The sequence below is a fragment of the Arachis ipaensis genome, chromosome B07, assembly GCF_000816755.2.
Source record: "Arachis ipaensis cultivar K30076 chromosome B07, Araip1.1, whole genome shotgun sequence".
NCBI lineage: Eukaryota > Viridiplantae > Streptophyta > Magnoliopsida > Fabales > Fabaceae > Arachis > Arachis ipaensis.
Genome location: NC_029791.2, coordinates 119,268,044 through 119,285,375, shown reverse-complemented (window position 1 = coordinate 119,285,375; position 17,332 = coordinate 119,268,044). Strand labels below are relative to the sequence as shown.

At 33.8% G+C, this 17,332-nt stretch overlaps 2 protein-coding genes across 14 annotated transcripts; both read right to left on the bottom strand.

The window, feature by feature from the left end:
- On the bottom strand, positions 8,752 to 11,554 carry LOC107606071 (protein TIC 62, chloroplastic-like). 11 transcript variants are annotated; one of them, XR_001612602.2, is made up of 11 exons: positions 11,434 to 11,551; positions 11,236 to 11,306; positions 10,997 to 11,071; positions 10,557 to 10,912; positions 9,984 to 10,011; positions 9,795 to 9,897; positions 9,633 to 9,705; positions 9,444 to 9,545; positions 9,327 to 9,364; positions 9,079 to 9,231; positions 8,752 to 8,977 (listed from the first exon to the last, which is right to left on the bottom strand). XR_001612602.2 is itself a non-coding variant. In XM_021106384.1 (2 exons), exons 1-2 carry the CDS (start codon positions 9,217 to 9,219, stop codon positions 8,813 to 8,815), a joined length of 306 nt encoding a protein of 101 aa, XP_020962043.1. In that variant the 5' UTR covers positions 9,220 to 9,231; the 3' UTR covers positions 8,752 to 8,812. The 11 variants fall into 11 exon arrangements, 1 of the variants encoding a protein (XP_020962043.1); XR_002350514.1 differs by having other exon boundaries at positions 9,984 to 9,997; XR_001612603.2 differs by having other exon boundaries at positions 9,327 to 9,361; positions 9,984 to 9,997.
- On the bottom strand, positions 12,154 to 14,674 carry LOC107607827 (flavin mononucleotide hydrolase 1, chloroplatic-like). Of its 3 annotated transcripts, none has more exons than XM_021106383.1 (7): positions 14,381 to 14,674; positions 14,012 to 14,072; positions 13,600 to 13,680; positions 13,130 to 13,492; positions 12,767 to 12,881; positions 12,621 to 12,691; positions 12,154 to 12,537 (listed from the first exon to the last, which is right to left on the bottom strand). In XM_021106383.1, the coding sequence occupies exons 4-7, from the start codon at positions 13,179 to 13,181 to the stop codon at positions 12,341 to 12,343; spliced, it is 435 nt and encodes a 144-aa protein (XP_020962042.1). In that variant the 5' UTR covers positions 13,182 to 13,492; positions 13,600 to 13,680; positions 14,012 to 14,072; positions 14,381 to 14,674; the 3' UTR covers positions 12,154 to 12,340. The 3 variants fall into 3 exon arrangements, 2 of the variants coding, with proteins under 2 accessions (XP_020962042.1, XP_020962041.1); XM_021106382.1 differs by having other exon boundaries at positions 12,767 to 12,992; positions 14,381 to 14,671; XR_002350513.1 differs by lacking the exons at positions 12,154 to 12,537; positions 12,621 to 12,691 and having other exon boundaries at positions 12,698 to 12,992; positions 14,381 to 14,665.

Sequence of the window (17,332 nt, the reverse complement as noted above, 5' to 3'; positions counted from 1 at the left end):
TCTATTATTTATCATATGAGCCTGATTCGTTGTTAAAAGCGTAGTTAATTTGCGAGGTAAATTTTTTTTAAACGTTTGGATTAATAGACGGAATCATTCATAATCAACTCACAACTGATAACAGATAAAATAGTTATAAGCAACCACACATAAATACATCACAAGTAGCTAGCAACATTCAGTGATCCAGTCTTTATTAGAGTATAGACCTTTAGTTAGAACACCCCTAGATATAGCTAGATAATAACTATATACATATACATACATACAACATCCCAGGTCCTGACCTGTTCAAGAGGTCCCCAAGCTGGCACCTAGACTAGCCTAGATTCTATACTCACCTAGTCCCTCTAAACTACTAAAGCGAGGGAAAGTACGTTCTAGGTCTTTAAAACTCAAGTCAGGTAGAATGTCATCAAAAGGTAGAACTTCATCTGCTACTCCTCTGCAGGATCAAACATTGCCATAGGACGTCTCTCTGGTACCTCATCAAGTAACCACACAATATAAGTCTCGTACACAAGGTTTAGGTTAAAGTTCATGTACAAGCGGGATGCAGACATTGGCTGGTCTCACAGAAGACTATCTAGAGTAGAATCCTCTTTGCAGAACCATCATCAACGAACTACGGTAAGGTACTCTCACTTCCATCTGAAGGGGGAAAGGAGAGAGAAGGGGTAAGAACTGGGGAGTTCTTAGTAGGGTCGGGGTTATTAGTTACGTTCATTAATTCTATATTGTTTAGCAGACTATTAGCAGAATATAAAAAAGCAGTAAATAGAAAAGACAGATAAGTAGAGAAGATAGAGAAAACATATAGCAGAACACAAATAGAAGAATACAAGAAAATAACACAAACACAAAGAATATAATACACACAAAGAAAACATACATTCATACAACAAACATAATGGAGGAAATGCACAACCAAGTATGATGCATGTCTAGCCTTAATGCAGGTAATGAGCTCATCTGTCGGTTTCTACCCGCTCCCGACGTAACCCGAAGGAGCTGAAACGGGTATGGTTTTCCAGTCAGCATAGGTACAGTTCTCACTAACTGACGTATGCATCATATTCTCTGTAAGCAAACTCTGCCTTACAGGTGGCGGCATTCTAGCGGTGTATAAAATCATGTCCTCTGTAAGCAATACTTGCGTTACAGGTGCGGCATTCTAGCCGTGTATGAATTAATATCCCCTGCAAGTGATCCCAGGTTATCAGTTGCAGGTATAGCTCTCAATAGTTGTGTAGCACTGGAAAACGTTCTGTGGTCGTACCACTATCTATCTGGCTGCCTTCACGCAGCAGATCATCACATAATCATTCTCATTACCATCATTCATTATCATTCTCATTATTCATCATCACTTTCACATTCTTATGCAGTGCCTCTTTTCACTTTGTCTTTTTACTCTGTTTTGATTACTCTTTTTTCTGTATCTCTTTACTTTTCTCTGGTTACTCTGTTCTCTGTATTTTCTTTACTCTGCTCTGATTTCTCCGCTTAACGTATGTATTTAAAGCTTATGTAAATTTCGGTATGAATAGTTAGCTTGTCCCATGTATAGGTTCATTAAGTCTATACTGAAACAGTTTAACTTTCCATATATTACCTAACCCTAGTCGCAACTCAAGGACTAACTATGTTGCCTTAGTTCGTTCACTAGTCTCTGTCTATTTTTCTGTCGTTAAAACTTTACAGACTTTTCTTTTTTTTTTTTTTATCTTTTCTTCAACTTTTTATCTTTCTTTTATCTTTGCCTCACTAATATGTTCTTACCACTCCCTAAGTGTTTTATGAAGGTAATATTATTTTATTATTTTTATTAAAATATTATTTTTAATTAAATATTATTATTTAATATTTTATTATTATTTTTTATTTTAACATTAAAGTTTTGAAAATTACCTTGCCTTTACCTTTTAACCTTTAAAATTAACTTTTTACCCCGGTAACTTTTAATATTTCTACTTTAACCACCCTAACTTTCAGAAATTACCAAATAACCCCTTAAACACCAAAACTTTTACTTCCTTGCCCTTTTAAGGATCTAAAGCCTGTTCTTCATTGTTCTTCATCACACTCACTGTTCTTCATATTCTTCATAAATTCTTCAGATTCTTTCTCCGTTTTTACCCGTTTTTCAGTCTTTTCAGCAACCGATTTTTACTATAATTCATAATAAATTACCAGCCACTAAAACCCCATCTTTTCCACATGATTTCAACACAAATTGAACCTCAATTTAAGCCTAGGGTTTCGTTTTTCTAGCAGCTCTAAGAACATGAACTCAAAGCTTGAATTTCATCAAATTTCATCAAAATTTCACCAAATTTTCACCAAGAATCAATCATGTATGCAACCAATTTTTAGCACAGCCAAATGATACAACATTCACACAAATCAAACACAAATATTCAAGATTAATTTCGTGACACCCTACCTTGATTTGCTGCTCCAAATCTGGTTACTCTTTGAAGTGTTCTTAAAGCACTTTTTCCTCTTAAAACACATCAAGAACAACTTTAAAACTCTAAACCATCAACTAAACGAACTTCAGCAGCATCTTAGGAAGGTTATCCTTACCTTAAACATGCAGGAAATCAAGGATCTTTGGCCCACAAGTCAAGCTAAGCAAGCGATCTAAGGAAGAACATCAAGAAAACACTTGTTTAAGCATGTTTTCTTGAAAACCGATTTGAAGAGGGAGGAAGAGAGCCATCTCACCTTATTTCCAGCCTTGATAAGTCACATGGTTATGTAGAGGAAGAAGAGAGGATCATTTTGGTGAAATCGAAGTTTTGATTTGAGTTTTAGTTCAGAAGAAATCAAGCTTTGAAGATTAAGTATTCATGAAAGTTTCTTTCTTTTCTCTCTTGTTATTTTCGGCCAAAATGATGAAATGAGTGATGCCAGGGCATCTTGGATAGTTTTACTAGCCATTTTTTGTATGCTTTAGGTTTGTTTCATGCATTTTCTTAGGAAGTAAGAAAGTATTTGGTTGAAAATGCATTCATACCATGATTCAAGCAAACATTGTGAATTTTGAATGATTTCATGAGAATTATGCATGAATTGAATGATAAAATGGATGATGCATGATCTCATGATTAAGAGCAAGACTTTGATGCACTTTGTTTGATTGATTTCAGGTAACAAGAAGCAGAGAAGAGCCACGTTAGTGGCTACGTTAGTACCACTAACGTGGCCATTAACGTGGAAGGAAGGAAAGTTTGGAACGTTAGTGGTAAAAGTAAACACCACTAACGTTAGCAAAGGGCAAGAAGACCCACGTTAGTTTCCATGTTAGTTACATTAACGTGGGAACTAATGTAAAAGGAAAGGAAAACTCCAATGTTAGTGGAAAAAGTGAACGCCACTAATGTTTGCGAAGCCAAGAACACCCACGTTAGTGGCTACGTTAGTGCCACTAACGTGGGCATTAACGTGGAAAAAAGGAGGCAGCTGTGAAAGTTAGTGGAAAAAGTGAACACCACTAACGTTTGCGAAGCAAAGAAGGCCTACGTTAGTGGCCACGTTAGTGCCACTAACGTGAACACTAACGTGGGCAAAATCTCACCCCGCAGCCTGACCATGCCTTCTTCAAACAAGAATAACTTGAGCCAAAAAGCTCCAAATGAGATGATTCTAGTGGCGTTGGAAAGTAGGATTCCAGAGCTTTCCAAGCATATATGGAACTACATGGTGGACACTAAATTTGAGGGAGAAAACCCACCCCAAAAGTGCAAAGATGAACATGGTATCAACCTGTAGTAAGGCCAGCTGACCTCTTCACCTTCCAAGAAGTGTAACTCGAGCTATAAAGCTCCAAATAATACGCTTTCAAAGGCGTTGGAAAGTAGACATCCAGGGCTTTCCAACAATATATAATAGTATGGGGTGGATATTAATTTTGAGCTTCAGAACCTGGCAATACTAATCCCCTGAACGCGGACGTTATTGGCACTCACTTTTTCCAATAACGCCAGCGACTATGCCAGCGACCCTGTCCTCTTCAAGGAAGCATAACTTGAGTTATAGAGATCCAATCGAGGTGATTCTAATTGCGTTAGAAAGCTGACATTCAGAGCTTTGCAACGATATATAATAGTCTATAGTGGGCATGAAATTGGAGTATAAACAAGAGGTATCTGTTAAGCCCCAAAAACACCAACTGGGTAGCAAGTGTGACATTAGCCACACTAACTTCAGCACTAACGATTAGCACCTGGACCTCAACTTAATTTACTTCTCTTTCAAGAACCTCCCAACCACAAGGAAGCAAGCCCACAAGTGTCAATCAATCAAGGTCACAAGAAGCATGTAGAATAGGAATTTTCATTATTGTAATTTACTTTTAGTTTCATTTCATTTTGTAATTTAGGAGAGCCTATATAAAGGCCTTAGTTTTAACATTCAATTCATAAGGGGATTGGGGAGGACAGTATTCTGGGGGCTGGACACACCAGAGAAGAGGGGTCTTCAGACTCCCTCCCCTCACACACTTTTCCTTCTTTTTCTTTTCTTAGTAGGAGTTTAATTCTAGTTTGTACTTTTCATTTATGAACTTTGAAGTTTCAATTTCAGTTTTAATCTTCATCTTTATTTTTATGCATTTTCTTTCTTTTCTATTTTGGTAGAGCAATGAACAACTAACTCTTTTCATTGGGTTAGAGAGCTCTATTGTGATTTAATGGATCAATGGTAGTTTTTATTCTTCTTCTTCTTTTTTTTTCTCTTGATTTTACTAGAGAGCTTTCGATCTTAATCTAATTGGGTAATTGTCTCGGAAGAGAAATTGCTCATACTTGGATTTCCTCTGAACCTTAGAAGAAGAATGAGGAAATCATGCTAGAAATGCTCTCTCACATTGGATTAAGTTGGTGGTTGGATGGATATTGTGACATTTAATCCTACCAATACTTTGATCTATGAATGTGTGTGGTATAATCAGTGACCATACTTCATCTCTTTCCATGAGCAATTAAATCAAGGAATTGGGAAATTGTTCAAGCTTAGAGAGATTGGATTGCCAAGGAATTGGGATCGAATCACTTAAGATTGCCAAGGAGATCAATGAATGCATTGATTGAGGAAGAGATGAGGATGAACTTGATCCGGAGGATTGCAATATCTCTTGATCCCAATGTTCATTTTATTTCTTACATTTATTTTTCTTGCACTTTATTTCTTTCGTTACTTTTATGCTATTTACTTTTCCTGTTGCTCATCACTCCTTAATGATTCGTCTAACTAGGATAATCAACTAACCATTGATTGCTTAATCCGTTAATCCCTGTGGATTCGACCTCACTCTATTGTGAGTTTTTACTTGACGACAATTCGGTATACTTGCCAAGGGATATTTGTTCAGAGACAAGTTTCCGTGCATCAAGTTTATGGCGCTGTTGCCGGAGATTAATTGTGATTAACAAACTACCGATTGATTGATTTACTAGATTAGACACTTGAGGGAATTCCCTTACAAGTTGGGTTAGTACTTTGCAGTTGAAAGTTAGGGTGAGTTCTAGTCAAGTTCAAGTTGGGTTAGAATCTGGACTTGTCCCAGATAGGATTAGCGTATATCCTAGGGAGAATTGGTGATTGTAATCTGTTGAAAAGATAGTGAAATTCCATCGTCATTGTTGTGATGGAAACTGGATGTAGGCTACATTGCATTGGGTAGCCGAACCAGGATACATCTGTGTGTCATTCTCTACTCTCTTCTCTGTTTCTGGTTCTGCACTAAAGAGACAAAAAACAAATTATCTCCTGAATTATTCACGAAGGTTCGTTTCATCACAACACTCCTTGCAAGTGATACTGTTCTAACTCCTACTGCGTCAGGAGACAAAATTAAAATCTCTCCTGTATTCCATCAATAGAACGCAAAGTTACAAGTAAAATTAAAAGAAGGCAAATTTTAACCCCTTTATTTTAGCCACTGATTACCATCAATTTGTTTCAATTTTGTCCCAAAAGTTTTCGATTTACATCAAGTATACTCCTGACAGCTAATTTTTCAAAAAGTTTAAGACTAATTCAACAACAATTTCATAAGAACAACCTTCAACACAAGCAAATCAAGCATAATTTTCATGTATTATTGTTAGATTGGTCTTAAACTTTTTGAAAATTTAGCCGTCAAAGGTATATTTGATGCAAATTAAAAATTTTTTGGACAAAATTAAAACAAAATAAAACTTAAAAGTATTTTTAAAACTTTTGTCAAATTTAAAAAAAAATAAATATACTTTACCCTTAATTTTAAGAATAAAAATATCTATTTTTCTAATAATACTTAAAAAGTTGCATTGCATCAAAATTTCTCATTGCAAAGAACGTGACACATAATATCTCACGTAAAACTTTGTACATATTTCAAATTATCACATTCTTGCAATATTTTTAAAAAAGTTTCATTCATGTAACTTTTTTTGTTTTCCTTTATTAACATGTCTTTATTTTCCTTCTTACACATTATATTATTTGCAAATATGAAGTGATGAAGGTGTCAATGAATCTATAATTACGATTATTAAATCTACATAATACGTTGTTTTGAGTAAACTAACTTGACTTTACAATATATAAATCAATAAAAAATAAAATAACACATATTTATATACAAATATAATAATTTAATAATAAACTTTTTAATTCGCAAATAACACTTTTTTAAAATTCGAGGTCTCCATCAAATAAAATTTCACCACATACATAGAAAGGTGGTCAATATCTTCAACATCCCTTACTCAAAATCTTTTTCATTGATCTCATATACTCATCTATATATGCAAGTAGTGTGGATAAGATTGCTGTGTATGACGATCGGTCCAAATCAAAATTTGAAGAACTATTGAAAAGTAATTCCACCCATCATACGTGACATGCCATACTTTGTCACACACCATGCACTAATTGCACCCTAAGCTTTTCTTTCATATTTTATTTCCACAAACTTTTTCACTTTTTTGCTATGAATAAAAAATTAATTATAAAGACTAACAAGTATTCATAAATCAGAAAGGACAACACATTAGATCTTAAGTTAATATATAAATTATTATAAATATATTATAAATTATAAAATAATAAGAGATACAACTGTTTTTAGAATCAACAATACAACATCGTTGATTAAGTCATCACATCTAAATTATTTCAGCCTTTTAAACATCTTTTATGCCAAAGAATATATATAATATATTTCAAATAATGTGTATCACATCTCTTTTTGAAACAAAAAATAACACCATCTCCATTCTAAAAATGAAGTATCAAGATAGACCGACAAAAATAAAAAAGCAAAGGATCTGAAATCGAAATAAAGAGACATCTATGTCCATATGGTCAAGATATATACGCGAGCTATTTAATTTATTGCACTAAAAAGAATTAACTTTATTTTTCTTTTTGTTTACACTTTAATATGCCACTACTAGAATAAGATATTAAGATATATCCATTAATTAAGAACACTAATTGTTGCGATTTTGTCTGGAGCGATCAAAGCATATAATTGATTGCAAATCAGGTTGATTAATGAGGTTGATTAATGAGATGGTTCTTCCATTAGCAGGAAAAAATAATAAGAGAGAGAGAGAGAGTCTTTTATAATTCTATTGGAGATGTTTGTTGGCAAAAGGATTCTGTGAACTTTTTTAAAGGAGGCTACTGGTGCCCCTTCTATTAATAATTATGTTTTATACCCACGTCAATTTTTTCCAAATTACAAAAGTTCCCTTGTGTTAGAAAGGTAAGCAATATAAAAAAGTATTTATAAATATTAAGAGAATCGAAATAATAAAGATGTAATATTTTATAATAAATATTTAGATATGTTAAATAATTCTAATGAATGTTAATTGATCTTGATATATTCTAAAATTTTTCTCAAACTCAAATAACAACTTGAGTTTGAAATTTATTTAAAATAATGAAATAAAAAAATTAGATAAACTGATAGAATAGGTGCAAAAGAACTGTCGAAAGGAAACGCAGACGGAACTGTCGCAAAAAAAGCGCAGACGGAACTGCCGCAAAGAAAGCGCAGACGAAACTGTTGCAAGAAAGTGTAGACAAAACTGTCGAAAAGATGGCGAATTGCTCGGAAACTGCCGAAACACAACTAGAAAATTGATTAATACAGACAGATTTACAGACGGATTTAGTCTTTATTACAGACGGATTTTTGGTTACCGACGAAATTACCGACGGATTTTTACTAGTTACCGACGGATTTTCCCTCTGTAAATTTTTCCTCCATTTCCTGAAGGCGACAAACTTACAGACGGATTTTCCGTCTATAATTACAGGCGGATTTTCAGACAGATTTTTCGTCTGTAATTACAGGCGGATTTTCAGACGGATTTTCTGTCTGTAATTACAGACAGATTTTCCGACGGATTTTCCGTCTGTAATTACAGACAAATTTTCCGACAGATTTTTCGTCTGTAATTTGAATCTTAGAAAATCATCTCACTTTGATTACAGACAGAAAATCCGTCTGTAAATCTGTCGGTAAGGTAAAATAAATTTTTTTTTATTTTTCCAATTACAAAATAAACTTGTTTTCATACAAAATAAATATAAATTTAATACAAATTTTTATCTAATTTGTATTTGAATATTTATAATACTTCAAAAAATACATAAATTCATCGTATTATTAAAACATAAACGAAGTGTATTGATACATCAATTATAATCCTAAGTGTATTGTCCAACCGTACTAAATTTATCAGCTATAATTCATAACATTGTATTATACGAGAAAAATTACATTATGCAAATCTCTACAAGCCAATCAACTAGAGTAATGTGGTGTTGCTTTATATCTCTTAATGCAATTGGAAAAGGGCGAAAGTGACTCTTTCGCAACCGGTTTTGGTTGTGCAGTTTCCTTCTCAGTGGTTGTGGCAATGGCAGGTTCCGAGGGAGCCGGATCACTGATGGCTGTAGCATCCGGTTTCTGCATAATCACAATAAACAATGAATCATAAATTAGAGCTTAGTTATAGCAGTGAGGTAAATTTTTCTTTGTCATAACTTGTAATGTAAGAAAGGACATACCTTTGGTGAAGAAATGTAAGGTCTTTGAGATGATATCTTTGCAAGAAGCTCCTCCCTGGGAGTCAGCGGCGCAATTGTCTCTGCTACTACCTCCACTATTTTACAATATGCAAGATCAGGTTTCTTGGCCATGACTGCCATAAGTTCTGCCACCTACCATGAAACAGAATTTGTTACTTTTGCTCTGTCATTCATAGGACTAGTTTTACAAAATTGGAAATCAGCACAAAAGTTTACATGTTAAGCACCTGAAGGTTTGATACTTGACCCCCAAATAAAGTGTCTTCTGTTGATACTGTTAGGTTATGAGTTTGAACTTCTTGTTAAAATATGATAATATCAGAAAGAATTTCATTAATGCTCACTTGAGAATAGCTGCAGGTAAACCAAATTTATTTGTTCCCAATGAAGTAACCAGTACTCTTCCCTCCACTTGTTCCATCATCAAGCTTCATTTGCTCAACACTCTGCATATGTTCTATATCTTAATGCACATCCTTTTCATATCAAGCACTAATGGATACCAAATCTTGTTCATAAGATAGAACCTGTACCTTGATTAGTGGACCAGCTCTCTCAGCACTCCTCACTCCAGCTCTTACTTTAAATCCATGTTTTATAAGCTCTCTGAAATGAAACTATCACTAGTCATCATTTTAAAGAAAAGAAGTTTCTTCTTAAAGAACAAGTGAATTGAAGAGTACTAACAAATGTACCTAACAGTTCTTGAACCAACTCTACCAGTAGCACCAGCAACAAATACTAAGTTATCATCCTTGGAATCTGTTTTCTCAGAAATCCCCTCAATTTTTGTTGAACCTTGTATAGAGTATAAACATTAACATTCATATTAGTAATCATCAACACAAACCATATTATATATCTAACAGTTCTATCTGAATCACCTGAAGCTTGAGCTCTAATGCAGTGGAACTTGTGAGGCTTAGTGATTACTCACAATTAAAAAACCTTTTGTTGCTAACAAATTCACGCATAAAGCTTCCATCATTAGAAAATTTATTTAGGCTAGATGCTGCTGCAGAAATGAGTGCAGCTCCCTCAGCAGAATGTTGACTTTTTCGCTTCCCCCAAGATAAAGAATCTCGAACTTTAGGTGCTTTTATTTCACTATGCCGCACAGAAACATCCTTCAAGTAGTCCTGCTATTGTTTCCCTGTAATGTAATCGGTTTCCCTCCAGAAGCTTCATATGTAAGAAAATATCATTCATTAGATGCACATAAATGCATGTAGAAGTTAAGTTTCTAGCCTTGAGTCACTACAGACATCCTTCACAGACACAAACCACTACATAGCTTACAGTTATAAAAGGATCACTTGACAAGAGTTATCACTTGACACTTCTGAAAAATCTTGAAATGTATAAAATTTGGCAGTTTCAGAAACACACTGCGAATGATTAACAGTGTTGCAGTACTCGAAGACCAAATAAGAGAAGATCAAAGGTCAGCGGCTTACAGTCAATATATATATTCTTTATCTCTTTTGACTCATCAGGGGACACACTGCGGAATCTGGTAGTTGGCCCCACATCAACCTCTACTTTCTCTTGTTTATTTTCCTTAAGATTAAGTTTGTGCTCCATGCCTTCACTTGTCTTGGCATCCAAGCCGGAACCATCACCGTATGGTTTAATAAGCTGACACGTTGAAATTAACACATAATAATATAGTTAAAGAGAGATAAAGCATAGTGCATGCAATGCAATGTAGGGGGAAAATAAAATAAAAAATAAAAAATCTTTTATCCTTGTCCAAGTTCTTCATATCATATCAGGCTCCCATGAATACACCTGCAACATATCATGAACACACCTGCAACATATCATATCGGCATTATACATGACTCTTTTATCCTTGTCCAAGTTCTTCATTATATTATCTCTTTCAATCTCTTACCTTCAAACCATCCTCATGCCCAGTAAATAGGGTTCTTCCATCAGGATGAAATGCTATTGAGCGCACCCCTGTAGCCTAATTTAAAGTAATATAATATGTTTCAGAGAAGCAACATAACTTTAAAGCAATGACATTTATATTTATGACAGAGAGAGACAGAGAGAGGCACAAATTAAGACATAAATGGACATAATTGTTTCCTTTTGAATAGAAACTTAAGATTAAGTACATTTAAGTACCTCGCCCCTGGCAGAACCAATCAATTCAAAGGTTTCTAAATCCCAGAATTTCACTGTTCTATCAGCTGAACCTGAAAATTTCAATAGCTATTTTTTCCGTAACTTGCACCAGTATACAAAAGAAGTTTGCAGAACTCTTAAAAACAAAAGGCACAAAACAAAACTGATTGATTGACATTTTGGGAAATATTAACATACATTATACAGTCCCACAACACATTACTTTGGAGGACTTCAAGAAGGGAAAAATCTACTTTCCTTGGTGCTCAAAGATTTGGATAATCTAGCATATGAGGATAATCTAACAAATTCTGTAGGAGAGTCATATGACTCATATCAAACACCATCCATAGTAGTCAGAACAACATTGGCTCCAGCTTTCAATAGTTTTTCAATGCGTTCCTTAGTCATACCAGCCTCTCTACAATATGAAATAAAATGACCAATTGCCAAGCCATGGAGTGAAACTTGGATATTATTTTATTTCCGAGGTAGTAACAATATTGTTTTAGAAAAAGCACAAGCAAATTTCCACAATAAAAGACATTGGCATTACACAGTTGTTTACTATTTTAAGGAATTGCAAAATTATAGAATTATTAACCATAACAATAATCAAAGGAAACTGCATTACACTTATGGCAAGAGAAGCAAGCTCTGGTCAATACAAAAATTGCATTACAACCAGAGGTTTGTCCTGAGACCTGCCAAATCATATAAGCCAACAAAACTAATCAGCATTTGCAATCTTTGCATGAAATGCATACCTCTTATACTAAACAGAAAATAAAAGCAAAAACCAAACAGACCCAAGAAGTGAAAATCAAATTCATTTGCAGTATATATACCAAAAAGAAAAACACCTTCGAAAAGAAAAAAGGAAATAAATCATGTTCCTTATTCTCCTGAAAAGCTGATATCATCCCGGAGTATCTGCTCCTCACTCCTCAGCCAAGTAGGTCATAGACAAAGTTAATTTTATTTTCCATTAATATTTAAGCTGAAAAGAAGGTCATAAAACAGAAGGAGAAAAAAAAAGGAACCTTTTAATATTCTATCTTAACTCATTTTCCCTTGATACATTCCTCAATACAGAGGTAAATAGTCATTCATTCACACGAAAAGGATGAGAACTAAAGAAAGTTAAATACTCATTCTCATATAGATGACAATAACCGAATAGTGTACAGTATATAAAGAGAAAGAGAAGAAACCTGTCATCTACAAATATACAATTTGCTGGATCAACTTTAAGATGTTCCAAAGCTTCCATAAAGAACTCAGTATTAGGCTTCCTCTTTCCTGAAACACATTATAAAATCAAAGCAAGTTGTGAATTTATGCTTCATCCCACATTAATCAAATCAAAACAAGTTGTGCTATACCATATGTACACGAACAAAATGTCCAAGATAAATATTTTGATAGTTCTAACTTGTCTTCAATCAGTTGGTACCTACAATACAAGACATTCTGAAGAAGACTGTGGGGAGCCAAAAAACCAAAATCATAATAAGAACAATTGTCTTACCATATGGGGTAGTTTGTAAAAGCATGCATCTCATAGTTGTTTTGCTTTAAGGAAAGAAGCAAATGTTCAATTCCTTCAATGTATGAATATCCACTTGGCATGCAAGTTTTAAGGCCTGTGATGGAAACACACATGAAACTAAAATATCGACAATATGGAATTGATCTGAAATGACTTGATCTGGAAGAATTGTAGCCAATCTGGAATTGATCTGAAATGACTTGATCTATGAACAAAATTATCGACATCAGCATTTTGCGGTTCTTAAAAGTCAGATTTTTAATGTATTATATTAAACTAAAATAGTATCATGTAATGACTAATACTAAGATATCAGCTCTAGCAACAAAATGTTAGACCAACCTTCTAAATCAACATCCCTTCCGTCCGTAAAAACTTTTCTTGCTAGCTCCATCTGGAAGAGAAAAACATTATTAAGAACGATGTTATGAAAGTGGAAACTACTTAACCATTTTATGCAGAAGATACAAGAAATTCGAAAGCAAGTAGTGAAAAGCGAGAATTCAATTTTCTATGATTTCTCAGCAACCAAGGATACTTGAGCCCTTAAGTAATCATTGCTTTGCCTTAGATCTTCAATAATTTTGATGTCTTTGTCCATTTTTTCTGATTTTTCGACTGTGTATCCATCAAATCTTTATTTAGCTTTTGTATGGAACTTACGATTTCTTCCTTTTCTGGAAAACTTTTGGAAGGATCTGACATCTGTTATAAAAAGCCAATGCCGGCATTCCAAAAAGTAATTATTTACATTATCAAAAAGCCATTATATTGTTAACATAACTGATATCCCTTGAATGCTTGACCTGTACCTGAGAAGCACTGGAAAGGACATTAGCCGCTAAAGACTTCCTGCTTGTTTCAAGAGCAGCCTCAATTTCATTCTTTTCCATCTAACAATAATGAGAAGAATGGGTTATAGTAGAGTGCATTTTAGAGGTAAATATCACAAATTCACAACTAAAAAATATAAGTCTTTTAAATTATGACCTCCCCATAGTATAACTACAAACAGAATGATTCTTTTTATCTCACGGTGAGCAAAAGAATGCTTCAGTTACAATGACGAAATATATATAATATAAACTCACTTTGTCTCTATCCAGCTTTAATATTTTAAGCTCCTCCTGAAAGGACTTGTTCAATTTCTGTTCCTTTGACATTTAAGTGTAGAATCAAATAAGAAAGGAGGGTTAAAAAGCATGGTTCCTTATCAAGAATTACCTCTCGGAGAGCTTCAAGTTTCCATGAACAATAGCCGGAACTTTCTGCAGAAAGTTTACTTCTGCAAAGACATCAAACAGCGCATGTAAGTAGCTAGAGCGGACAGCACCAACTATTGCAGATCTCAATATCTCAATATCTCAACAAATTTGTAGAAACTTATCAGTAATTTTAAGTTAATTAAGAACAGATCTCGATATCTCAACAAATTAAAAAATGAATGAAGTTAATTAGTATTATTTTTATTTTTCTGTGAAATTAGCAGCAGCAACAGGGAAGGGACAGGGCTAGGGCTAGGGATAATGAAATCAGAATAGAATCACAATGGAAGGGGTTAGGGATATGGACGAGAAGGAGGCGGAGGCCTACCTGAACTAACGGCGACGAGAAGAGATGATGACAAACCTCCAGCGAGGAGAGAAGAAGCAGCGACGAGAGCGGCGCGGAAGGAGCTCGTAAGACAAGAGCACGGCGGAGAGAGGTCGTACGACGATGGCAACGAAGGGAGCAAACGCGATGAGGGCGACGGAGGGAGCTCGTGCGACGCGAGCCGCGGCGGCGGTGACAGCGGAGGACGTCACATCTTCAACGGAGAGAGAAGGCAGGGAGCAAGGAAAACGTGAAAAAGTGAAATGAACCTGGGAGTTTCGGGAACCTGGGAGTTGGAGGGATGAGCCTTCTACAGCGTTCGAAAACTAGGTGTGAATGGCGAGTGAGTGGAGTTAGGGTTTTCAATATTTCCGACGGATTTCATTTAAATTACAGACGGATTTTTCGTCTGTAATAATTAAATAAAACGCGCGTTTTGTCTATCTAATTACAGACGGAAAATCCGTCTGTAACCATTCTACGGAAAAAAAAATTAATTTTTCCGACGGAATTATAGACGGATTCTCTTTTCCGTCTGTAATTTATGCTAATCTATTTTTTTTGTTTTTTGACAAAAAAATCCCTCTGAAATTCCGTCTGTATTTCAGTGGGATAAAATCCGTCGGAAATATCCGTCTGTAATAACTAATTTTCTAGTAGTGAAAAGTGGTAAACTGTGTGAAGAGATGGTAAAATGCCAAAGGATGACGAACTGTCGGAAGGTAATGAAAAATATATAGTTTTTCCATGGGAATAAGTAAACAGCGAATGACAATCACTCGAAAAGACACAAGACGGAGAAGATAGACTAATCGGTGAGGTGAAAAAGTATAAAAAAAATGACAAAAGATAAAGAAAAATGGCATAAAAAAAAGTGTAAAAAAGTTACGGTGATTTCACCAGAAAAAAAAAAATAACATATCCTCTTCAAAGAGGATACTATGACTCTAATACCATGTTAGAAAAGTAAAAGAGAACAGTAAAAAAAAGATTCGTGTGTATTCCAATTATACGAATGATACAATATAAAAATGACTTAGTTATACTTTACACACATGAGATACAAGCATTTATATAAGAGGATCTCAACAATAAAGAGAGGAAAAAGCAAAATAGAAACAACAGAATGAAAAATTACTTACACCATAACAGATTCTTAACTAACTTTCTATATGTGGAGATATTCTAATAACTAATTATATTACTCTCCTTTACAATTCCCTCCCCTCTCAAACTTAGCAGTGAGATTAACAATCATTTTAAGTTTGTCCCTGAATTTGTGAAAGAAGAGTGCAGATAAAGGTTTAGTAAAAATATTCTCAACTTGATCAGTGAAGGGATGTGAACCACATAGAGATCCTTGTAATTGACTATTTCTTAAAGACAATGAAGATCAATCTCCATATGCTTGCATCTTGTATGTAGGATTAGATTAGCAGCTAGAAAATAAGCAATTTGATTATCACAATAAATTGTAAGTGTTATAAGTTGATGAATCTTTAGTTACTTAAGCAAACTCTGAATAGAAATTAACTCTAATTACATTACTGCCATGGATCTATATTCAGCTTCTGTGCTATTTCTACTGACGCTATTTGTGTTATGTTACCAATAGACCGTCATCATTTAGATAATTGAATTCTAATCTAAGAAAATAGCTTAACTTTTCAAGGTTTTTTAGAAAAAAAAAATATTTAATTCAGAAATAAGAATGTCAATTTCAGTTTTGTACTTTTGTTATTGTCGGTAACTACAGTGTTATCCACATAAGCTAAGAGAAAGATTGTAGAAATTAAAAAATGCCTCACAAATAATGAAATATCACAAATAATGAAGTAGATATCATGAAAAAATTCTAACTTAGAGCAAATTAAAAATCAATGAGCATCTCAAGCAATGAGAAGATGAAGTTAGTCTGAACTACGAACAAGAACAAAATAAAAGAGAAAAAGTTAGTAGTGACAGAAATGAAAATTAGAAAATAAATAGCATTGAAAAGTGATTCTTAATTACACTATATAACAGATTCTTAACTAACTTTTTATATGTGAAGATATTATAATAACTAATTTTGTTATTTTTCTTTACACTCCCTTAAACTTAGTAGTGGGATTAATAACCACTTTAAATTTGTCTCTAAATTTGTAAAGATAAGTGCAGATAAAAATTTAGTAAAAATATTCTCAACTTGATCGAGTAAAGAAATGTGAACCACACAAAGATCTTTGTTGTTGACCATTTCATGAAGACAGTGAAGACAAAGTGTAATTACTTATTAAGGAAACATAAATAACCTTTTTTGATAAAATTGTGAAAAAATAAGAAAAGAAGAGAGAAAGAATATTATATTTTGTATTTTTTGATTGATTGAATTGAATTGTATTACAAAGGTAAAACTAAATATATATCAAGCATTGACCTAAGAAAAATAAAAACAAATAAAAATAAGATAAGAACAACTAAAGATAAGATAAGATAAAATAATAAAGACTAAAATTATAACTGAATTTATGTATTCTATTGGGCTGAATTTGTAGACTATAAAACTTCTTTATTATTGTCATAGACTAATGTAAAAGAATAGTTTAATACTTTCTTAGTTTCTTTAGAGTGAACTACATACCGAATCCTTTCCCTGCCATACTCATGAGGACTTAAAGCAACAAGAAACTTTAATAAGCAGAAAAAGGTTCAATAATGGTATCTGCTTCTTGACCAGCAGCTATATATGATTAACAATAATAACGCAAACTAAAGAGTTTAGTTATTTTCGCACGTTATTATTATTTTCAGATATATAATAATCAAGGCCGTCGTCGTTACTCGTTAAGGTGGTACCCAAACTCCTATTTGCATGTTTTTCTTGATCCAATCATCATCATCATCTTCTCTTTAATTCAGTATCAATTTTTTTAATAAATACTGTTTATAACCTGAATATAAAATATAATT